The 24,133-nt window shown below is 41.8% G+C and overlaps 2 protein-coding genes across 8 annotated transcripts; both read right to left on the bottom strand.

The window, feature by feature from the left end:
* Nucleotides 1-232: 232 nt before the first annotated feature.
* LOC129854426 (wee1-like protein kinase 1-A) lies at nucleotides 233-5,397 on the bottom strand. Of its 2 annotated transcripts, XM_055921472.1 has the most exons (10): nucleotides 4,455-5,397; nucleotides 3,936-4,153; nucleotides 3,359-3,425; nucleotides 3,071-3,243; nucleotides 2,687-2,955; nucleotides 2,505-2,594; nucleotides 2,317-2,402; nucleotides 2,062-2,232; nucleotides 1,690-1,835; nucleotides 233-1,463 (listed from the first exon to the last, which is right to left on the bottom strand). In XM_055921472.1, exons 1-10 carry the CDS (start codon nucleotides 4,917-4,919, stop codon nucleotides 1,310-1,312), a joined length of 1,839 nt encoding a protein of 612 aa, XP_055777447.1. In that variant the 5' UTR covers nucleotides 4,920-5,397; the 3' UTR covers nucleotides 233-1,309. The 2 variants fall into 2 exon arrangements, with proteins under 2 accessions (XP_055777447.1, XP_055777448.1); XM_055921473.1 differs by lacking the exon at nucleotides 233-1,463 and having other exon boundaries at nucleotides 1,723-1,809.
* A 4,414-nt stretch (nucleotides 5,398-9,811) lies between these two features.
* LOC129854424 (zinc finger protein 143-like) lies at nucleotides 9,812-23,845 on the bottom strand. Of its 6 annotated transcripts, none has more exons than XM_055921467.1 (16): nucleotides 23,744-23,845; nucleotides 22,807-22,919; nucleotides 22,588-22,677; nucleotides 22,260-22,355; nucleotides 21,981-22,106; nucleotides 21,273-21,466; nucleotides 21,086-21,151; nucleotides 20,897-21,010; nucleotides 20,701-20,776; nucleotides 20,347-20,472; nucleotides 19,969-20,148; nucleotides 19,629-19,856; nucleotides 18,681-18,811; nucleotides 11,926-12,081; nucleotides 11,559-11,660; nucleotides 9,812-10,294 (listed from the first exon to the last, which is right to left on the bottom strand). In XM_055921467.1, exons 2-16 carry the CDS (start codon nucleotides 22,910-22,912, stop codon nucleotides 10,214-10,216), a joined length of 1,872 nt encoding a protein of 623 aa, XP_055777442.1. In that variant the 5' UTR covers nucleotides 22,913-22,919; nucleotides 23,744-23,845; the 3' UTR covers nucleotides 9,812-10,213. The 6 variants fall into 6 exon arrangements, with proteins under 6 accessions (XP_055777442.1, XP_055777443.1, XP_055777441.1 ...); XM_055921468.1 differs by lacking the exon at nucleotides 23,744-23,845 and adding an exon at nucleotides 23,646-23,717; XM_055921466.1 differs by lacking the exon at nucleotides 23,744-23,845 and having other exon boundaries at nucleotides 22,260-22,343; nucleotides 22,807-23,728.
* Nucleotides 23,846-24,133: the final 288 nt, after the last annotated feature.

Below are 24,133 nucleotides of genomic sequence, written 5' to 3'. Positions count from 1 at the left end.
TAGATAACTAGTCCATCCCACGGACTATCATGTGTAGTCCCATTTCTTTGTTATTTTAGAGCAACATTCACCAACAAACATTTGACAGTTCCAAGGTATCCATATTATCGGGAGTGAATCTATTGAGCTTGGAACAAGTAACATGAAACCAATAGCTGTCAAAATTATCTACTTGCATAATATACATCATAGTAAAACATGAGAAAATGTAAATGAGTCAATAATGCTACAGTTCTGATGAGTTTGAACAGAAGAAAATACTGACTTTACTAAAACAATTGATCAGCGGCTCTGTGCATCACATATAAAATAAATGACACCGGGGCTTGACAGAATGCTCTACTTTGACCAACTGCATCACACACAATTGGATGACCCATCATGAAAAATGTACATTAGTAAAACATCTTAAACAGTGTACACAACTCAATACAAAATGAACTTCAGATAGGAAATGTATTACAGATGCAACACATTGAAATTCCATGTTTTACAGAAGAGACTGATTACTGATATTCTAAACATCTGAATGGAACTAACAAATTCACTGAACTCCACTAAAGTTCAAGACAAACCAACATATATAGCAGCAGTATGCATTTTTACATTTAGCAGACGCTCTTACCCAGAGCGACTTACAGTAAGTAGTGAGTGCATACATTTTCATACTGGTCACCCAGGGAATCGAACCCACAACCCTGGCATTGCAAGCGCCATGCACTACCAAATGAGCCAAACAGTTTGCATAAGGCAAGTTCAAAGTGCTCATTGAATAATTCCTAGTCAATGATCCAGTTCCACTACCTGAAATCAGGTATAATAGACTGTAAAGTGCAAACTTATATCACACCATCCCAAACCCTCACACTGGCAACAGAATGTTCTAGCATGCTCGCACATTCCATTAAAAACAAGAATCAGCTATGCTTTAAAAAAAAACATTTGCCAGAACATGCCATGCTTGGGAAGGTAACAACCCTTTCACTCTTTAGAATCAAATAAATTTGGTCCATTGTTTTACTAACCCTTTCCAAGTACCAAACAGTAAGAACTATAATAGTCGGTTTGTACACTCTGAAGCCCATCTCTCCATGTCTGCCTAGGGAGGCCTTCCCAGTTCACTGTCGAGTGCAACCAGGGTTGTTTTCATTTGCGTACAAGGTAGCAAGAAATTTTGTAACAGAAAACAAGCATTTCTAATTGGACAATTTCATGTAGTCCCTCTGTTTTGGCCTGGTTTTTCCCCCCCATGTCGTGCCTAGTGAATATGACCCAGTCTGATACCCATTTGGGTTGGCCGTTGGCCTGCTCAGTAGATGGTCAGGCTGACTGAGCGGTTCATCTTCTTGCCGATGAGCCTGGAGCTCCTGCTGGACCGAAGGGTGGAGCGTGTCAGGACCCTATCAGAGATCAGAACCTTCTCCTCTGCAGCTACTTTGGCCTGCTGGGCCTTTTTCAGCTCCCTGCACGAGGACAAGCACATTGGCTTCTTTAACATTCATAAATACCAAGAAAATAGTAATTACATCTGAAATGGATTCCTGAATCATTTAAGAATAGGTAGCATAATGTAATTCTTCACAAAATGAACACTATGTTGTAGTATTCTCCCTAACATTCATACTTACAATATGATAAGTGAAAAAGGAATGAAAGCCTTGAGCCATGACATATGAAGAGGGTACGTACTTCTGCAGTAGTGCATTTTTGAACTTCTCTGCGTTGAGTTCCACACGGAGCTGGTCAGCGCTCATGCGGGAGGCAGTGAGGAGGACGGGGTGCTTGGTGAGGGAAGAGGCAGACGGCCTACTGGCAGGGTCAGGGTGGATCATTAACTGCAGCACACAGAATTCATTAATACCACTAATTAAACATTATTACTACTGCCTGTCCTGCACACAAACCACCATTACATAATGAAGCACCGCATCCAACATGGCACCATAAACCCTTTATAGTGCACTACTTTTGACCAGGTCCCATAGGGCTCAGGTCAAATATGCGCACTATGTAGGGAAAGTGTTCCATTTGGAAAGCACACCTGGTCATTTCTAGTCATACCTTCAGTAAACTTGGGAATTCCTGTGAAAGCACTTGAGGTATTGCAGGTAGTTTTCCTTGTCTGATGTCATGCCACTTGTCACCATTAGTTGGGAGTGGTTCAGCTCCTGAGGCACTGACCACAGTCAGTGCTAGGGCAAAAATATCTGTCTTGGTGAGGTTTCTGTAGTCCTGAAAAACAGATTGGTCCAATACATGATTTTGGGTAATTTAACAAATGAGGTGGGTTGGGGGGGGGGGGGGTTATCCAATTACCTCTTGTAAGACTTCATTGACCAGGTACCTGCTGTCCCCTTCTTCAACTTGAGGATTGTCCATTCTGGTCACATGGCCAAGATCACCTGGGGGAAAAATACAAAAACAGAATCCAGCTGCCTGGTCAACAAGTACACTCAATTATGAGCTTGTTCCATTTGCATGATATATATATTTTTAAATAGTACCTATTTTGTAAACAACATTTCTATTTGGTCCTTCCTCATCGTCAAATTCATCGACACACACCACAGTCTTCCGGGATAAGAAGATGTTGCCTGAGAAAAGTAAAGCACGGCAAGCGTTAAATCATAAATATTCTAAATGATTTCAATGGCGTAGCTGTATCCAAAACTCTGCAGCTACTTACTTGGCTTGATGTCCATGTGAACCAAAGAGGTGGAGTGAATGTACTTCAGTCCACGGGCCACCTGAAGGAGAAGGTCCTTGAGGTCCAGCTCAGAGAAGAAGCGCATGGTTCTGTAGTTCTTTGTGAGCACGTCTGCCAGTGTGCCGCCGTTACAGTACTCATTCTGTATGAGCATGTGGTCGTCCTCTGACCAAGCAGAGTAGTACCTCACCACATGGGGGTGCTGTCCCAAGACCGCGTGGGCATACACCTCCCGGAGTGCATTCTGTCTGCGGAAAACAGAACACAATATTAGCACAAAAATGGCATGGCATTAAGTTCAATGAATCGTTTAAATTTACACTTGGATGGTCAGCTTTTCAAAAATCCATGGGATTCTCTTACTCGTCTACAGATCCAGCGAGGGGCTTCTTTGAGCGTTTGATGGCATAGAGGCAGCCATCGAGTCTTTTCACACATTTGAAGACAGGGCCAAACTCCCCAGATCCTATCTTCTCCAGCTCATGAAACTCTGTGGCATATCTTGATATCATGTTGCTATCCAGAAGAGTCATTCTCTGCAAGAAAAGGACAGAGTTGCTTAGACACTTATCTAAAGTACAATTTCAGTTTGTGTGTGTGTGTGGGGGGTGGTGGGGTAATAAAAGTATAATTGTGATTACAAAAATATACCTTTGATGGTGGAATGATGTCCTCTTCACACTCTGCATCACTGGCTTCCATGTCCTCTCCACATGAGCTTTAGAGATAAAGGAAAGTATACAAAATGTGTTATATATCATTCCAACCACTGGAGGGCAGACAATCCCTACAAGTGTACATTGTGAGTGTAACCATGTGGCTTTGGGTTGCTGCCAACAAGCATGCAATAGTCAACAGATTAATTGCACACTAGATCTAGAAGCATGTCTGAATCTATTGTAAACTAAGAATAGGCCATGCCCCATTTACACCGACAGAAATACAAATCTCCCCATTCTAAGATGCTTTTTTTTTTTTTGTATAACAGTAACTTGAGTTGTGGCACGGTAGTAAAATGTGATCTACTTTACAACACTAACTGCAATTACTTTTGAGTTTTATAAAATGGTTCTGACAAACAAGAGTTCCACAACTACCTTAGGATAGGGAAAAGTATAAAGAGGAAATGGAGTTTGTTTTAGGTCAGTAGAAACTGAAGTCCCAGTCCCACAAAATCCCAATGTAACACCTGATAAATAATGACATCAGTACAATGTGCTTCTCTTACTCATTCCTGTGTGATCTCTTTCTGTTGTTCCTTTGTAACATTGCTGTCTGGATCAGTAATGAGTCAGGGGTGAATGGATTGATGTTGATCATGGGTGCCTGTCTACTCCTGCTGTCTGTGTGTGGTCTTCCTGTTGAGTCCCCATTCATGTAGACACCTACTCCTACCCGGCAGACTGTGGATCCTGTGGTCACCGCCCTGGCTCTGGACAACAAACTCTGAAAGAGAAAACAAAACATTGCATTAGATAAGAATAACGTGTATGGTTGGTGAGGGTCACTGAATACAAATACGGAAAACAAGTCACAAGGAAATCAATGATTCAGGGAAAACTATCCCATTGCCTGTAACAAATAGTAAAATAACCAAACTATTCTTTAGTCTTCAAGTTCCAACATGTTGGAAGACACAAATAGTCATCTTGCACAGTGGCTGGTTATCTCTGGCTGAAAACTTTAAAGTTAATTTGATCTTACATAATAATTTGAGAACAATAACTTGTTACTGTAGTTAACACACCTTAGGTGTGTGGGGGACATCAAATAGTCGGAGTTTTCTGAAGGTTTTATGGGGCGGTGTGTCGGGACAATCGGGAATGGGAGAGCTTCCATCCTCCTGATTGTCGGAAAACTCCGGGGACGAGCTGTTGTTGTAGGGCCGGGCCCCTTTTCTCGGAGAAGGGGACCCCCTCATCAAGTCAGTCCCTGGTGATTTTAGGGGGAAAAGACATCCAAATCCATCATCCCAATGTTCAACGCGATCCTCCGCGGTAGATGTCTTCATGGTGCCGTTACAGACGTATTGATTTAAATTGGAGTTGTGTCTCAGCGATTGCACTGGGGAGTCCATTTCGGCAAGACTCGACTCGGCTCCAATACTGTTGTTGCCATCGTCCTCTCCGTCACTCTGGTTGAAGTCCAGTCTTTGTCGAATAGGTCCCAACTTCGGGGACGTACCGACGAACATTCGGCAACTGAAATTCATCACTTCCCAGAAGCAGTAACGTTGGCTATAGCGTAAAAGTGGCTAGCTAACTAAACACCGCTAGCCAAATCGTTTTCAAATTATCCCGAGTAGCTTGACATCCGTGTGCCCATGCCACTACAAACTTGAGTCCATTTGTAATCCAAAACGTAATCCAAATGGCTAAATAAATTAGCTAACGTTCGCTCACTAGCCTTGCAAATACGTTAAAGAGGTTAGCTAGCTACAGTAGCACGGTAACACGTTAGCTTCGTTCCATGAGGAGCAGAACACCTACTGGCAAACGAACGATATATTATGCTGAGCGCTTATTTTCTACAAAAAACGATAATTAATTTAGTACTTGTGTCTAGCTGTCAAAATACTCCAGTCGACTGTTTGTTTAACTGAAATATTGTCACAGTTTGTCCTGCTCCGCTTCCCGCGACCGTTGGCAGAATTATTCCAACCTTATTTCTTCTTCCACTCTTCAGCCAATGAGAACACATTCCTGAATTTTGAAACGTGGGGGTTACTTCCTTCGACTCAAAGTTTTACGGCACTAAATGGATATTTGACAGACGTCACTTTGGCACGAATTGAATCCTTGGATCTTTTTTTTTAACCTTTGAGGCTTTTAATTAATTTGTCCGCATCATTAGTCCTCATTGTACTGTACTGTAATTTTTTATTTCACCAGGTAAGCTAGTTGAGAACAAGTTCTCATTTACAACTACGACCTGGCCAAGATAAAGCAAATCAGTGCGACACAAACAACAACACAGAGTTCCACATGGAATAAACAAGCATACAGTCAATAACACAATAGAAAAAAGTCTATATACAGTGTGTGCAAATGGCGTGAGAAGGTAAGGCAATAAATAGGCCATAGTAGCGAAGTAATTACAATTTAGCAGATTAACACTGGAGTGATAGATGATGATGTGCAAGTAGAGATACTGGTGTGCAAAGAGCAGAAAAGTAAATAAAAACAATATGGGGATGAGGTAGGTAGATTGTGTGGGCTATTTACAGATGGACTATGTACAGCTGCAGCGATCAGTTAGCTGCTAAGATAGCGGATGTTCAAAGTTAGTGAGGGAAATATAAGTCTCCAGCTTCAGCGTATTTTGCAGTTCATTCCAGTCACTGGCAGCAGAGAACTGGAAGGAAAGGCAGCCAAAAGGAGGTGTTGGCTTTGGGGATGACCAGTGAGATATACCTGCTGGAGCGTGTGCTACGGGTGGGTGTTGTTATCGTGACCAGTGAGCTGAGATGAGGCAGAGCTTTACCTAGCAAAGTCTTATAGATGATCTGGAGCCAGTGGGTCTGGCGACGAATATGTAGCGGGGGCCAGCCGACTAGGGCATACAGGTCGCAGTGGTGGGTGGTATAAGGGGCTTTGGTAACAAAACACATGGCACTGTGATAGACTGCATCCAATTTTCTGAGTAGAGTATTGGAAGCTATTTTGTAGATGACATCGCCGAGGTCGAGGATAGGTAGGATAGTCTGTTTTACTAGGGTAAGTTTGGCGGCGTGAGGAAAGGAGGCTTTGTTGCGAAATAGAAAGCCGATTCTAGATTTGATTTTGGATTGGATATGCTTAATGTGAGTCTGGAAGGAGAGTATACAGTCTAACCAGACACCTAGGTATTTGTAGTTGTCCACATTTTCTAGGGCAGAACCGTCCAGAGTAGTGATGCTAGTCGGCAGGCGGGTGCGGGCAGCGAACGGTTGAAAAGCATGCATTTGGTTTTACTAGCGTTTAAGAGCAGTTGGAGGCCACGGGAGGAGTGTTGTATGGCGTTGAAGCTCGTTTGGAGGTTAGTTGTCCAAAGAACAACTAACCTCCAAAGTGTCCAAAGAAAGGCCAGATGTATACAAAATGTTGTCGTCTGCGTAGAGGTGGATCAGGGAATCACCCGCAGCAAGAGCGACATCGTTGATATATACAGAGAAAAGAGTCGGCCCGAGAATTGAACCCTGTGGTTCCCCCATAGAGACTGCCAGAGGTCCGGACAACAGGCCCTCCGATTTGACACACTTAACTTTCTGCAAAGTAGTTGGTGAACCAGGCGAGGCAGTCATTTGAGAAACCAATGCTAATGAGTCTGCCGATAAGAATACGGTGATTGACAGAGTCCAATGCCTTGGCCAGGTCGATGAAGATGGCTGCACAGTACTATCTTTTATTGATGGCGGTTATGATATCATTTAGTACCTTGAGCGTGGCTGAGATGCACCCGTGACCAGCTCAGAAACCAGATGGCACAGCGGAGAAGGTACGGTGGGATTCGAAATGGTTAGTGATCTGTTTATTAACTTGGCTTTCGAAGACTTTAGAAAGGCAGGGAAGGATGGATATAGGTCTATAACAGTTTGGGTCTAGAGTGTCACCCCCTTTGAAGAGGGAGATGACCGCGGCAGCTTTCCAATCTTTGGGGATCTCGGGCGATACGAGAGGTTGAACAGACTGGTAATAGGGGTTGCAACAATGGCGGTGGATCATTTTAGAAAGAGAGGGTCCAGATTGTCTAGCCCAGCTGATTTGTACGGGTCCAGGTTTTGCAGCACTTTCAGAACATCAACAAGGAGAAGCTGGGGAGGCTCGGGCAAGTAGCTGTGGGGGGTGCGGAGCTGTTGGCCGGGGTTGGGGTAGCCAGGAGGAAAGCATGGCCAGCCGTACAGAAATGCTTATTGAAATGTTCAATTATCATGGATTAATCGGTGGTGACCGTGTTACCTAGCCTCAGTGCAATGGGCAGCTGGGAGGAGGTGCTCTTATTCTCCAAGGACTTTACAGTGTCCCACAACTTTTTGGAGTGAGCTACAGGTTGCAAATTTCTGTTTGAAAAAGCTAGTTTTTGCTTTCCTGACTGACTGCGTGTATTAGTTCCTGACTTCCCTGAACAGTTGCATATCGCAGGGACTATTCGATGCTATTGCAGTCCGCCACAGGATGTTTTTGTGCTGGTCAAGGGCAGTCAGGTCTGGAGTGAACCAAGGGCTATATCTGTTCTTAGTTCTACATCTTTTGAAAGGGGCATGCTTATTTAAGACGGTGAGGAAATTACTTTTAAAAAACGACCAGGCATTCTTGACTGACGGGATGAGGTCAATATCCTTCCTAGATACCCGAGCCAGGTCAATTAGAAAGGCCTGCTTGCAGAAGTGTTTTAGGGAGCGTTTGACAGTTATGAGGGGTGGTCGTTTGACCGCGGACCCATAGCGGATGCAGGCAATGAGGCAGTGATCGCTGAGATCCTGATTGAAAACAGCAGAGGTGTATTTGTAGGGCAAGTTGGTCAGGAAATATCTATGAGGGTGCCCATGTTTATGGATTTAGGGTTGTACCTGGTGGGTTCCTTGATCATTTGTGTGAGATTGAGGGAATTTTAGCTTAATTCATTGCACTTGATCATATCAAATCAAAGTTTAGTCACGTGCGCTGAATACAACAGGTGTAGACCTTACAGTGAAATGCTTACTTATAGGCTCTAACCAATAGTGCAAAAAAGCTATTAGGTGAACAATAGGTAGGTAAAGAAAGAAAACAGTAAAAAGACAGGCTATATACAGTAGCGAGGCTACATACAGACACCGGTTAGTCAGGCTGATTGAGGTAGTGTGTACATGTAGATATTGTTAAAGTGACTATGCATATATGATGAACAGAGAGTAGCAGTAGCGTAAAAGAGCGGTTGGTGGGTGGTCGGACACAATACAGATAGCCCGGTTAGCTAATGTGCGGGAGCACTGGTTGGTCGGTCCAATTGAGGTAGTATGTACATGAATGTATAGTTAAAGTGACTATGCATATATGATAAACAGAGAGTAGCAGCAGCGTAAAAAGAGGGTTTGGGGGGGGGGGGCGAGAGAACAGTCTATGACTGGGGTGGCTGGGGTCTTCCACTGACACCGCCTGGTGTAGAGGTCCTGGATGGCATGCAGCTTAGCCCCAGTGATGTCCTGGGCCGTATGCCGAGCAATTGCCGTACGCCGAGCAAGAGGCCAAGCAATTGCCGTACCAGGCAGTGATGCAATTTCTATGTTGATAGAAATGTTCGATCTTGCCGGTGCAGCGTATATCTCGCTAGCTGAATATACATGTCGTCATTCAGCCACGATTCCGTGAGACATAGGATATTACAGTTTTTGATGTTCCGTTGGTAGGATATTCGTGATCGTACCTCATCTAATTTATTGTCCAATGATTGCACGTTGGCGAGTAGTATTGACGGTAACGGCAGCTTTCCCAGTCGCCTTCTCCGGGTCCTGACCAGGCATCCGGCTCTTTGTCCTCTGTACCTGCGTCGCTTCCTCTTGCAAATAACGGAGATGTCGGTCCTGTGGGGTGTTTGGAGAATGTCTTGTGCGTCGTCTTTGTTGTAGAAAAAATCTTTGTCTAATCCGAGGTGAGTGATCGCGGTCCTGATATCCAGAAGCTCTACTTTGCCGTAAGATAGTTGCAGAAACATGATGTACAAAATAAGTTACAAATAACTTTAAAAAAACCACATAATAGCATAATTGGTTGGGCACCCGTAAAACTGCTGCCATTTCTTCCGGCGCCATTTTATAACCTCAGCTAATCTTATAGCATTCACAATAGACATTGATCATTTCTGAAATTGCTTCTTGGTATATCATTCAATTATTTACACAACAAGCCAATATGCCCAAAAGTCTTAAATTGATAAGAATTGTCTAACTGCTCATATAGTAGTATGAGTTGACGTAAAGATGTGGTAGACATTTTAAGCACTTGCTATAAACAAATATCATACTGGGTCTTACACATACAAATAAATTCAATAAAATACTTAACAATATCCTGTTTCAATAGTAATCAAGTAGATTTCAGATGATAAATCTACAACATTATCACAAAAACAATTAGTGCAAATATATAGAATTGTACTGCTTTATTTAACAACCAATGTGTATCCATTATTTGTACATATTCAAAGTTAAAATATATGCTGGATTCAAAACATTGGCTATTTACTGTATATACACAGAATATAATATTCACACATGGAAAAATGGTACCAAAAGTCCAAAAACACATTACATTTCTTAATCTCATTCATGCAGCAACACACATCTTACTCGAGAAAGTAATGGATGTTTCAGCATTACAGACTCTTTGTGCAGCCATAACAAAATGTCTATTTACAAATCTTAATAAAGAATTCCATGTTTGATTTAAGAACAATACCCTTAAGTCAGAAAACTGTAGAATTTGTATAGAACAGTTGTTCTCATCAAATATTTCAATAGAAGTCATAGTACTGAAAAGCTTATCTTATCTAATCATCCAATCCCATCTCTCCTTGTTGTATTCTTGATGCTATCCTGATGGCTTCTTCGAGTGAAGGTTGTTCACTGAGCTAAGAAACAGAAAGGTTGAAATCACACACTGAGAAAACAATATTATTTACGCAAGATTGATGGTCTGATCAGGTGTAAGTAACATAATACAACATCTCTTGTCATTAGTGTGAGAAGAAAATACTTTTATTGTATCAAATGTTTTTTTTATGCAACAGAATAGAGGGTTCTTATAACTATTGTCTGTGTGAACTGAAAGTGGGCCTCTGGGAGATAACACTGACAGGAGATTTACAATGTCTTTTGGGTGATAAAACCTGAAGAGACCACAATCTGGAGCATGAGTTAATGTTTCTGTTCTATATGGAACCAGGGAGAGATGACCCCAGGGCAAGATCTTGATCTCTACACAAAGATAACTGTTTTTACAGCAGATACTGTCTGCTGTGTATTCTAAGTATCTTTCATACAAATCTTTACCTTGTGACCCATTCCATACATCTGTTGTTCGTCATGTAGACTGAAAGGGGTGTGTCTTGGCTATAAAATACCTTTGTACTTTTGTCTCGGGGCTCTCAACAAATTCGTCTACCAGCCATCATTATTGTAGAGCACTCAATCGATTCACTTATATATATATGTGTGTGTTGTATTGACCTGCTCCCTTATAAGTGAATAAAGATTTAGTTTAAGTATAACTCTGACTTGTGTGATAAGTTTGTCTCTCCTCATTTGATAGTAAAGAAATTAACCACATGAGATACTCTAGTTAAAAAATTAAGGCTCCTCCCATTGCAATAAACAGTAGCTCATGTAGGCGTCAAAGGGAAGCAAACCTACATAGCAGACTGACTGGATGGAGTCTACAGGGATGAGTCAAGGCTAACCTTATTTACTTAAAACACCTTGTATTAACATCACAATGGAAGGACTGATGTGATCGTTGAAAACAAATAAATACCAACACACTGAATGTTTTTGTTTCTATTTAGCAATGGATTTGTCAGGAATATACAGGAGAGGTGCAGAGTTCCTAAAACACGTGTACCTCAAGAGTGAATATGACCCTTAATGATGGTCAATACAAAAATAGGCCTAATCTCAGATTCACACTGCTGTAGGCCAGCTCAGTGACTACAATATAATGCACTGTACTTCTTTGTAAGGCTGTGAGTTAGGCTAACAAACAGCTGTTTGTTAAAGCTACTGCAGTGTCATTTGAACGTGTTATGCTTCTCAGCATCCAATGGGAATATATTGTGTGGCCTGCTTGTCTCTATATGTTGCAATATTTGGTGTTTTGTGTCAGAGGGAGTCCCCTACCTGGACAGCGATCTGTGTGCCGTTTGAGGTGGCTAACAGAGTGACAGGGTGAACCCCCTCCTCTGTCTGCATGCCCTGAAAGGAGGCCAAATCAATGGCCACCTGGGGGGGAGAGGTCCAACATGTATTAAGACCTAAAGTCCAAAACGCATCACAAGTGACAATGATTAGTAAGTCTGAAAGGGGGGTTTTGCTCATTAAGTGGAAAGTAGACAGTTCTATTGGTGTTTGCTGTGGGTGTGTTGATAGAAATAGAATCACTAGTCATCATTCTAGTTCTGTCACTGTTAAGGTATCGAACAGAACTAAACACAGGGACACATTTGGTGATTTCAGATCATGGTGGTAAAGTTTTAGTAAAACTCACCTGCTCTTCTGTACCATCTACTGCTACCATGGTGACTGAATGTGTTCCATCTGCATTAAGCATTCCATGGGAAGGAACCGTGAAGGTGGTGCCATCACTGGTTACCATGGTAATTGTGTTTCCCAACGCCTGCATGTCAGCCTGGGAGATACTGACCTGGGAATGAAAAGCATGTAACATTTTATGATACACGATATAACTTACCATTTGCCCTCTATGAAATATTGTACAGCTAAACAAAGCGGTCTTCTGTGGGATGCATTGGAGTCAACATGGGCCAGTATCCTTGTGGAACGCTTTCGACACCTTGTACAGTCCATGCCAGACGAATTGAGGCTGTTCTGAGGGTAAGGGGGGGGGGGGGGGTGTTGAAACTCAATATTAGGAAGGTGTTCTTAATGTTGTGTACACTTAATGTATAACATTTGTATGTGACAACTATTTAAGATGCATACTTTCAGTTTTTCCAAACTCACTTCACTCGCGCATAAGAGGGAGGCTTGCAGTACTGGCACATGCGCAGACCAAATACAATGCTTGAACGCTGATTGAACCGTTTACATGTCCTTCTAATTGGAAAGATTGCTCAGAAAACCAGGTGTTTTAACTTCTTATGGCTGCAGGGGCAGTATTGAGTAGCTTGGATGAAAGGTGCCCAGAGGTGCCCATAGTAAACTGCCTGCTCCTCAGTCCCAGTTGCTAATATATGCATATTATTATTAGTATTGGATAGAAAACACAATGAAGTTTCTAAAACTGTTTGAATGATGTCTGTGAGTATAACAGAACTCATATGGCAGGCAAAAACCTGAGAAAAAATCCAAACAGGAAGTTGGAAATCTGAGGTTGGTCGATTTTCAACCAAGCCCCTATTGAATACACAGTGGGATATGGATGAGTTTGCACTTCCTACGGCTTCCACTGGATGTCAACAGTCTGTAGAACCTTGTCTGATGCCTCTACTGTGAAGTGGGGCCGAAGGAGACAGGAATTAGTCAGGTCTATCATGACCTGACCATGCTCTGACCATGAGAGGGAGCTCTGTTCCATCGCACATCTGAAGTCAATGTAATTCTCCGGTTGGAACGTTACTGAAGATTTATGTAAAAAACATTCTAAAGATTGATTCAATACATCGTTTGACATGTTTCTACTGACTGTTACGGAACTTTTTGACATTTCGTCTGCTTTTAGTGAACGCGCTTCCTGACTTTGGATTTGTTTACCAAACACACTAACAAAAATAGCTATTTGGACATAAATGATGGACATTACCGAACAAAACAAACAGTTCTTGTGGAAGTGGGAGTGCATTCCGACGAAGATCAGCAAAGTGAAGATTTATAATGCTTTTTATGAGTTTTGTTGACTGCACAATTTGGCAGGTAACTGTATGGCTTCCTTTTGTGGCTGAACGCTGTTCTCAGATTATTGAACATTGTGCTTTTGCCGTAAAGCTTTTTGAAATCTGACACAGCGGTTGCATTAAGAACAAGTGTATCCTTAAATCTATGTAAAACATGTATCTTTCATCAAAGTTTATGATGAGTATTTATGTTATTTGACGTGGCTCTCTGCAATTTCTCCGGATATTTTGGAGGCATTTCTGAACATGGCGCCAATGTAAACTGAGGTTTTTGGATATAAATATGAACTTTATCGAACAAAACATATGTATTGTGTAACATTAAGTCCTATGAGTGTCATCTGATGAAGATCATCAAAGGTTAGTGATTAATTTTATCTCTATTTCTGCTTTTTGTGACTCCTGTCTTTGGCTGGAAAAATTACTGTGTTTTTCTGTAATTTTGCGGTGACCTAACAATCGTTTGTGGTGCTTTCGCTGTAAAGCCTATTTGAAATCGGACACTTTGGTGGGATTAACAACAAGATGACCTTTAAAATGGTATAAGATACATGTATGTTTGAGGAATTTTAATAATGAGATTTCTGTTGTTAGAATTTGGCGCCCTGCACTTTCACTGGCTGTTGTCATATCATCCCGTTAACGGGATTGCAGCCATAAGAAGTTTTAATCGGCATATGCTTACTTCGATTATGATCATATACCGATTAAGATAAGCATAGTTAGGGGTTTACACGACTAATGCCATACTTGGCCCTCTGTCATAATCAGTTTCATATTTAATTATTAGTGTGCATGTAAAACATCCTCAGTGTATGGTGCCATGGGTAAAGAGGTGTAACGATGTAGGGGGATAAATGGGGTTGTTGAGACATTAATTAAGTTTAGTATTTGCTAACCTGTTGGGTAGTGAAGTGTGTTCAAACACACATCCTTTAGTGGGGTGCAGGGCCGAAAACTAGGTAGAAAATAAATACAGCCTGCACCCGGATAAACTCTACCACACACCTTTATTCACAAACAATGTTTCCATCCTTTAAGCCATTTCCTGTGAATGCCATCTGATTCATTTATTATTATGACAACTACTGTTTGGTATCAACATACGTTTTGTCTACCTGATATAAATGTCTACACAGTTATAATATTCAATCAATAAATAAATACAATGCCTTTGTTAAGTATTCAGACACCTTGATTTTTTACCCCACTGTTACGTTAGCCTTATTCTAAAATTGATTTTTTTTACATCTTCAGCAATCTACACACAATTCCCCATAATGACAAAGCGAAAACGGGTTTAGAAATGTTTGCACATTTATTAAAAATAACAGAAATAGCTTATTTACATAAGTATTCAGACCCTTTGCTAGGAGACTCAAAAATGAGCTCAGGTGCATCATGTTTCTACAACTTTATTGGAGTCCAACTGTGGAAAATTTAAATTGATTGGACATGATTTGGAAAGGCACACACCTGTCTATATAACGTTCCACAGTTGACAGTGCACGTCAGAGCAAAAACCAAGGCATGAGGTCGAAGGAATTGTCCGTAGAACTCCGAGACAGGATTGTGTCGAGGCACAGATCTGGGGAAGGGTACCTAAACATTTCTGCAGCATTGAAGGTCCCAAAGAACACAGCATTCTCCATCATTCTTAAATGGATTAAGTTTGGAACCACCAAGACTCTTCCTGAGCAATCGGGGGAGAAGGGCCTCGGTCAGGGAGGTGACCAATAACCCGATGGTCACTCTGACAGAGCTCTAGAGTTCCTCAGTGGAGATGGGAGAACCTTCCAGAAGGACAACCATCTCTGCAGCACTCCACCAATCAGGCCTTTATGGTAAAGTGGCTAGACGGAAGCCACTCCTCATTAAAAAGGTACCAGACAGCCTGCTTGGAGTTTGCCAAAAGGCACCTAAAGGACTCTCAGACCATGAGAAAGATTCTCTGGTCTGATTAAAATCAAGATTTAATTCTTAGACCTGAATGCCATGCATCACATCTGGAGGAAACCTGGCACCATCCCTATGGTAAAGCATGGTGTTGGCAGCATCATGCTGTGGGGATGTTTTTCAGCGGCAGGGACTGGGAAACTAGTCAGGATCGAGGCAAAGGTGAACCGAGCAAAGTACAGAGATCCTTGATGAAAACATGCTCCAGGGCTGCCGAGTGGCGCACTGCATCTCAGTGCTAGAGGCATCATTACAGACCCTGGTTCGTTTCCAGGCTATATCACAACCGGCCGTGATTGGGAGTCGTATAGGGTGGCTCACAATTGGTCCAGCGCCGTCCGGGTTAGGCCAGGGTAGGCTGTCATTGTAAATAATAATTTGTTCTTAACTGACTTACCTAGTTAAATAAAAGGTAAAAAAATGTAAATAAAAAGTTAACCTTCCAACAGGACAACAACCTTAAGCACGCAGCCAAGACAACTCAGGAGGGGCTTCGGGACAAGTCTCTGAATGTCCTTGAGTGGTCCAGCCAAAACCCGGACTTGAACCCACCGATCACACATCTCTGGGGAGACCTGAAAATCGCTGTGCAGCAACACCTCATCCAACCTGACAGAGCTTGAGAGGATCTGCAGAGAAGAATAAGAGAAACTCCCCAAATACAGGTGTGCTAAGCTTGTAGCATCATACTTAAGACTCAAGGCTGTAATCGCTGCCAAAGGTGCTTCAACAAAGTACTGAGTAATGGGTCTGAATACTTATGTAAACGTATATTTCAGTTGTCTAAAAACAAGTATTTGCTTTTATTGTGTGTAGATTGATGAAAATAAACTATAATCCATTTTAGATTAAGGCTGTAATGTAACAAAATGTGGAATAATTTAAGGGGTCTGAATACTTTCTGTATTTCACCTTTATTTAACCAGGTAGGCCAGTTGAGAACAAATTCAAATTTACAACCGCGACCTGGCCAAGATAAAAACAACAGAGTTACACATGGGATAAACAAACGTACAGTCAATAACACAATAGAAAAATCTATGTACAGTGCGTGCAAATGAAGTAAGATTTGGGAGGTAAGGCAAAAAATAGGCCATAGTGGCGAAATAATTACAATTTAGCATTAACACTGGAGTGATACATGTGCAGATGATGATGTGCAAGTAGAGATACTGGGGTGCAAAAGAGCAAATAAATAAATAATGGGGATGAGGTAGTTGGGTGTGCTATTTACAGATGGGCTGTGTACAGGTACAGTGATCGGTAAGCTGCTCTGGCAGCTGATGCTTAAAGTTAGAGAGGGAGATATAAGACTCCAGCTTCAGTGATTTTTTCAATTCATTCCAGTCATTGGCAGCAGAGAACTGGAAGGAAAGGCGGCCAAAGGAGGTGTTGGCTTTGGGGATGACCAGTGAAATATACCTGCTGGAGCCCGTGCTACGGGTGGGTGTTGCTATGGTGACCAGTGAGCTGAGATACGATGGGGCTTTACCTAGCAAAGACTTATAGATGACCTGGAGCCAGTGGGTTTGGCGACAAACATGTAGTGAGGGCCAGCCAATTGTTTACAGACAGATTATTTCACTGTATCACACTTCCAGTTGGTCAGATGTTCACATTCACAAAGTAAACTGTGCCTTTAAACAGCTTGGAAAATTCCAGAAAATTATATCATGGCTTTAGAAGCTTCTGATAGGCTAATTGACATAATTTGAGTCAATTGGAGGTGTACCTGTGGATGTATTTCAAAGCCTACCTTCAAACTCAGTGCCTCTTTGCTTGACATCATGGGAAAATCAAAGTAAATCAGCTAAGACCACAGATTAAAAAATTTGTAGACCTCCACAAGTTTGGTTCATCCTTGGGAGCAGTTTCCAAATGCCTTAAGGTACCACGTTCGTCTGTACAAACAATAGCACGCAAGTATAAACACCATGGGACCACGCAGCCGCCATAACAAAGGCTGACTAAGGTTTGCAACTGCACATGGGGACAAAGATCGTACTTTTTGGAGAAATGTCTTCTGGTTCGATGAAACAAAAATAGAACTGTTTGGCCATGATGACCATCGTTATGTTTGGAGGAAAAAGGGGGTGGCTTGCAAGCCGAAGAACACCATTCTAACCGTGAATTACGGGAGTGGCAGCATCATGTTGTGGGGGTGCTTTGCTGCAGGAGGGACTGGTGCACTTCACAAAATAGATGGCATCATGAGGATATATGGAAGTAACATCTCAAGACATCAGTCAGAAGGTTAAAGCTTGGTCGCAAATGGGTCTTCCAAATGGACAATGACCCCAAGCATTCTTCCAAAGTTGTGGCAAAATGGCTTAAGGACAACAAAGTCAAAGTGTTGGAGTGGCCATCACAAAGCCCTGACCTCAATTCTATAGAGAATTTGTGGGCAGAACTGAAAAAGCCTTTGCGAGCAAGGAGGCCTACAAATCTGACTCAGTTACACCAGCTCTGTCAGGGGGAATGGGACAAAATTCACCCAACTTATTGTGGGAAGCTTGTGGAACATTTGACCCAAGTTAAACAATTTAAAGGCAATGCTACCAAATACTAATTGAGTGTATGTAAACTTCTGACCCACTGGGAATGTGATGAAAGAAATAAAAGCTGAAATAAATAATTCCCTCTACTATTATTCTGACATTTCACATTCTTAAATAAAGTAGTGATCCTAACAGACCTAAGACAGGGAATTTTTACTAGGATTAAATGTCAGGAATTGTGAAAAACTGAGTTTAAATGTATTTGGCTAAGGTATTTAAACTTCTGACTTCAACTGTATATGGGGCTTTGGTGACAAAACGGATGGCACTGTGATAGACTGCATCCAATTTACTGAGTAGAGCGTTGGAGGCTATTTTGTAAATTACGTCGCTAAAGTCAATGATAATTTGGATAGTCAGTTTTACGAGGGTATGTTTGACAGCATGAGTGAAGGAGGCTTTGTTGTGAAATAGGAAGCCGATTCTAGATTTAATTTTGGATTTGAGATGCTTAATATGAGTCTGGAAGGAGAGTTTACAGTCTAACCAGACACCTAGGTATTTGTAGTTGTCCACATATTCTAAGTCAGAACCATCCAGAGTAGTGATGCTAGACGGGTGGAGGCAGCAATCGGTTGAAGAGCATCCAATTTGTTTTACTAGCATTTAAAAGCAGTTGGAAGCTGCGGAAGGAGTGTTGTATGGCATTGAAGCTCGTTTGGAGGTTTGTTAACACAGTGTCCAAAGAATGGCCAGATGTATACAGAATGCTGTATATATACCCACACACATACATCATATATAAAAATCTACTTTCAACTTATATGTATAGACTGCTCTAATTGATGCTCGTCCTATGGCTATAAATATGGGTGTGGTACACTTCAGGTGAAATTATTAAATGAATGTGCAGACACCATTTATTTTAAACTAACCTGTTGGGTTCCATCTGGGTGTGTTATGAGCTGCACATGCTGCTGACCAATGGCCTCAGTCATCTGTTCCGAACAGGACTCCTCCTCCTCCTCAACCGGGGCAAAATTCACTGAGGGATCATCGATGGCCTCTGAATCACATGGAATAACAACAATGACATTTCTCAATAATTGTCTCGTGACTCAGTCATTACTCTGGTTGCAGTCCTGATAAGGGCATAAAAGCAGTCAGTGATTCACCGTGAGTCAACCTTTAAACACTGAGGTATACGTCAGACTTTAGAGGTAATCTACAGGTAACTGCCAAAATAAAGCAAACGCTTGAGTAAATTAGGGGTACAAAGTATATTGAAAGCAGGTTCTTCCACACAGGTGTGGTTCCTGAGTTAATTAAGCAATTCAAAAACATCCCAGCATTCTTAGGGTCATGTATAAAATGCCCAGTTACCCATTATTTTGGCTACCATGGCTAGAAGAAATCTCAGTTTATCTGAAAGAGGGATCTACAAGGAGCATAGGGGGTTGTGACTGAGTGTGTGTCTCAGTCACCAGATATCAACTCAATCGAACACTTATGGGAGATTCTGGAGTGGGCCTGAGACAGCGTTTTCCACTACCTTCAACAAAACACAAAATTATGGAATTTCTCATGGAAGAAAGGTGTCACATCCCTCAAATAGAGTTCCAGACACTTGTATGCCAAGGCGCATTTAAGCGGTTCTGGCGACCCAACATCCTATTACGACACTATGTTGGCGTTTCCTTTGTTTTGGCAGTTACCTGTATGTTTATGGTTATTAGGTCACCACTAGTTACACCTTGGTACACATAGGTTGGGTTCTTTTATTTCTCCTCCCCAAAAAACAGGTGAGGAACGACAAATAAGATGAAGTCATCCATTGATGACTAATACATCTGTGTAAGGTGGTGTTGACTTCCAAGCCTGACCTGTAGGGGGTTCGTAGTAGGCCTCCTGCTCTTCCTCAATGGGCTCTGTGACGTTATGCGCTGTGCGTTTGTGCATGGCCAGGGTGGAGATCTGCTTGTAGGTCTTCCCACAGTGGTTGCAGTTGTAGGGCTTGCATGGTGTGTGGACAACGTGGTGTTTGTAAAGGCTGGAGTACTCTGTGAACCGCTTGTCACAGCCTGGGACTGTGCAAACGTAAGGCTTCTCTCCTGTAAATATATCCCCTTCATTAATCACACTGTAAAAGGCCACACTACAAAAAGGACTGAATAATGTTGTTGTGTGACTTTTAACATAAAGAGAAACAGAAGGACTATATACCTGTGTGGATCCTCACGTGGTTCTTATAGTTGGTGGCACTGGCGAAGGCTCGCCCACAGCCAGGCTCTGCACAATAGTAAGGCCGCTCCCCTGTGTGTGTGCGAATGTGCACCTTCCTGATGTTAGAGGTAGTAAACGATCTCCCGCACCCCTCAAACGGGCACATGAATGGCTTCTCGCCTACAGTACAGAGGGGATGATGAGCTTGTTCAAGTTCAAGAACTTCTTCAAGTTCATGGATGAGATAATTTATAAACAGCATGATCAAATGATTTCTAATCCAAATCCGAGGACAAAAATAAAAACTAGTTGTACACTGTAGATTGCATATGTAGGGATAAGACTAGGTATAAGTCTGATTTTGGACAAGTTTTGTACCTGTGTGGGTTCTGATGTGCTTTTGGAGGTCACCTGACGTCTTGAACGACTTTGCACAGTGCACTTCCTGGCAGCGATAAGGCTTCTCACCAGTATGTGTCCTGATGTGGCTTTTCAGGCCATACCCTTTTGGGGAAAAAACACATTTTGCTGAGTTGGAAACACGTGCTGTACGTTTAATGGATCACAGTCACACTGACCAACATTGTTCAGATAATGAGTGAGGAATTGTTCAAACTGATATCTCCTTAGCCATTTCAACAACAAGGTTACTATGACATATGCCTAGAGCAACTCAGCTTCATATCGCAAAGGTTTTATGACCTTTGCATTAGTCTGAAGGTCGTTTATTACCCGTAGCAAACTTCTTTCCACACCCCAGGTGATCACACAGATATGGCCGGTCACCTGTGTGGTACCTCTCATGTACCTGCAGAGGGCAGAAAAAAGCAAATCACACAAGATTAACAGATGTAATTTGGACCAATTGAATCTGATTCATTCTACATTCAAGATCCCAAGTCATTTTCAGGGAGTGAGTGTGCTTTACCTTCAGATGGTGTGCTGTTGTGTAGAGTTTCCCACAGCCCTCATAGTCACAGCGGAAAGATTTCTCTGTAGGCTGCTCCCTAGAACTACGACCACTCTGCCTTTGAAGCACAATCTGAAAGAAATATGTATCCAATGTACACTGGTGGTAAATATGATATGACATAGATAAACATGAGAAGTATAGTACCTGCATCTGCACACCACAATCTTGCTCAGCTCTCATCAGTACGGAGTTGACATCATCAGCTTCCACCTGAGAAAACAAAGGGGGTAATAACCAGTGACCGTTTTACCTCAAACAGATAAGGTATTTGAAAATTGCATATAATGCTGAGTCGATGAGCTGTTAAGATACAATGTCAAAAGCAAACTACCTTAGCGGTGTATTGTTCCAGCACGTTGATGGTCTCTTGGTCGAGGGTTCCATCAGCGTTCAGGTCTGACACTGTTCCATCTGCCTGGATGGCCAGGATGGTGTTGGTCTGAGGCATCTGTACTGTGTGCTGGATGTAAGCTGTGGTGCCATCCTCCAGCTGAACAGCCTGCAGGGTATTCTGGTCATAGGTATCTGTGAGGGAGTTTCAGTGAAGTTTAATACTCTATGGCAAAAAGTTGTTTTATTTTATTTACCCATCCAAATTTCTCCCCCAAAAAATGAAACACTGGGTAAAAACACATTTACAAAAGGATTACAACAATCTTAAAAATATGCAATATGCAGAAATTACTCTGCCATTTCCTAGTTGCGAATTTTTATTTATTTTTAAGTTTGCTTAATTTCAGTTTGTGACAAAACAAGCAATGTAGAGAATCATTGTACCATCTAAATCTCTGAAATATATTTTCAATAACCAAAACTATTATATTTTCGTCTGTTTGATGCATGTGTACAAAACCGAAAGTAAAAGATGCAAAAACTAAACATAAGATCGGGGAGCATAGAAATAGCGCGCATAGAACAGATTTACCACTTATTAGACTTGCTTTCAATTAGAATGACAGATCTATGACTCACATTTCTATGTGAATTTGGTCAGGTCGCCCAAAAGGTTACATGTCACAGCTTTAAGATTGAGACAAACCTTTTGGTGTGTGGATGTAAGCGGTTGTGCCATCTTCCAGCTGCACAGCTTGACCATCCTCAAGTCTCAGACCATCTCCTCCAATTACATCACACAAAGGGGATCCTGTCCACCTGTTGGCCTCCTCTGATAAGTAAAAATGGGGAAATATTGATAATTATATTAATTTCCCCATTACAATACAGTTTAATCTTAAAGTGGATAGTGTCATGAATAAGCAAAATATGAATGATTCATTACAACACAGCAATAATTAACATTGCTAAGAGGAAAACAGACCTGCTCTTGGCATTGATACATGTTGGACATATGCAGTAGATCCATCCTCCAGCTGAATGACCTGTCCATCCATGAACTTTCCATCTGAAATGGAGACTGCACTCTTCAATCAGACTGCTCTCATCAAATAATGGACTAAATCATGCTAATAATCAATAGAAAGAAGAAATCTGTCACGACTTGGCCAAGCAAGGTTAGCAACTCTTTCTACATGGTCAGACCGTTTGGGGGGTTACTTTATGGGGCAGTGTTCACTGTTAGTCAAGCCAATACATTCATGGCCACTTTCCATTACTGTATGTTTGGAGATGATTGACATTTGAGTTACCTTTAGGGTTGTGCTGTATGTAAGCTGTAGAGCCATCTGCAAGGGTCACAGCCTGCAAACTCACAGTGTCCATGTCCATCTGATCGCCATCTATTGAACAAAAAAATGACACAAGGGGGGAAAAAACTGTCTCTAGATGTACAACAGCATGTGTAAGAAACCTTTTCCTTCGCTGGAAACTTGGCTGAATCCCCACCAATAAATGGAAATTGAACTTACCTGAAACAGCCTCTGCCAAACAGAGAGTGACCTGCTGAGTGTCTCCACCTGCAATTTGGAACTCTGCCATGCCCTGGGAGTCCCGGTTAATCTGAGCCAAAAGCATTGTTGCTCTGTCCAGACGAACACACACACACATTATATTCACTGTATGAGGCGCTGCAGTCAGTCACTTTCCATACAACTATTGTAGTCTGATGTACAATGGCAATTTATGGATGCGACTAGACCCACTTTATACAATTAGGTAGCAGTGTCTGTTGCATTACTAGATCTGATATGTACACTAATAAAAAACAAACTTCCAGCTGACATGTTGTACAACAGCATAGATTCAAACAGTTCATGTTGTTGCCAAGTTGGATGGAACTTGATAGTAAGGTAAACAGTGCAGCTTCAGCTAGCTATGTCAGACAACGTTACCGTATCAAATATGAATGTGATTGTATGGGATATTTGTTACCTATACCTAGGTAGCTATAGGTAACGAACTAAATCTGACAGAAACGTTAGCTGAGAAGTTTTTTTTTTACGATTAACGTTAACTAACCGACACTGTGATCATTTCACTAACGTTAGCTAAGTTAGCTAGCTAGTTTGTCATTCATGTATCTACTAGCTAACAATGTGAAGAAAATGTAAGTTATTTAGCTAAAGAAACAGTCAATGGGGAAATCGAGTTTATAAATTAGCCTCTTAAATGAACTGCTAACGTGAACTAGTTAGTAGTGTGAAGAGCGCAGACAAATAATTTGTTAGTGCTAATTAGCATGTGGGCTAGCGAATAATACATGTTTTTAGACAATACATGATTTAAACTATGGTTTAATTGAGTATACGTATCATAGCAAACGCCGAGGACAGCTATCCCCTTCCGTCTCCCAAACTGGATATGGCTGTTGAAAGGCACACTGGGTAAAACCACATTTATACGAACCTCTAAAATTTCCAACAATTCATTCGGTTCGACCACCATGCATCAGGGCAGGAAATGTTCTCCTGTTCGCGCACCCCGGAACATGTACAAAGATAGCATTTGTCCCGACATGATCTGTATGATTGGCAAATATTTCAGTCGCGCAAGCTACTAGTAATCTCATTGGTTCAAAGTCTTTTTCAATCATTGGTTGATGACCTCCCCTTTCCACTCAATTTTCTCATTCTGCTTTTGGGGCACGTTCCATACGCCATTCTGGCTCACAAATGCGACCGCTTAATTAACTTTGCACGTAAATTCCAGCGGTTTCAAAAAAAACATTTCACTTCACCTATGTTATTATACTTCATATTCGTGCTGTTCGTTCAGCACAAGAAACAAATATAGAAT

Source organism: Salvelinus fontinalis, chromosome 4, assembly GCF_029448725.1.
Source record: "Salvelinus fontinalis isolate EN_2023a chromosome 4, ASM2944872v1, whole genome shotgun sequence".
Taxonomy (NCBI): domain Eukaryota; kingdom Metazoa; phylum Chordata; class Actinopteri; order Salmoniformes; family Salmonidae; genus Salvelinus; species Salvelinus fontinalis.
Note: the sequence above shows the minus strand (reverse complement) of the source record. Positions and strands in the feature narration are given on the sequence as shown.

Excerpts from the sequence above, each read along its gene's own strand:
- LOC129854424 (XM_055921464.1), bottom strand. The coding sequence starts at position 22,945 with ATGTGTGTGTGTGTTCGTCTGGACAGAGCAACAATGCTTTTGGCTCAG. Across the intron at positions 22,356-22,587 it reads CATACAGCACAACCCTAAAG|TCTCCATTTCAGATGGAAAG; the intron begins GTAACTCAAATG and ends TGAAGAGTGCAG. Across the intron at positions 12,082-18,680 it reads ACCCAGATGGAACCCAACAG|GTCAGTATCTCCCAGGCTGA; the intron begins GTTAGTTTAAAA and ends TTTCATTCCCAG.
- LOC129854426 (XM_055921472.1), bottom strand. The coding sequence starts at position 4,919 with ATGAATTTCAGTTGCCGAATGTTCGTCGGTACGTCCCCGAAGTTGGGA. Across the intron at positions 1,836-2,061 it reads AATTCCCAAGTTTACTGAAG|TTAATGATCCACCCTGACCC; the intron begins GTATGACTAGAA and ends TGTGTGCTGCAG. Across the intron at positions 1,464-1,689 it reads AAAAATGCACTACTGCAGAA|GGAGCTGAAAAAGGCCCAGC; the intron begins GTACGTACCCTC and ends GTCCTCGTGCAG.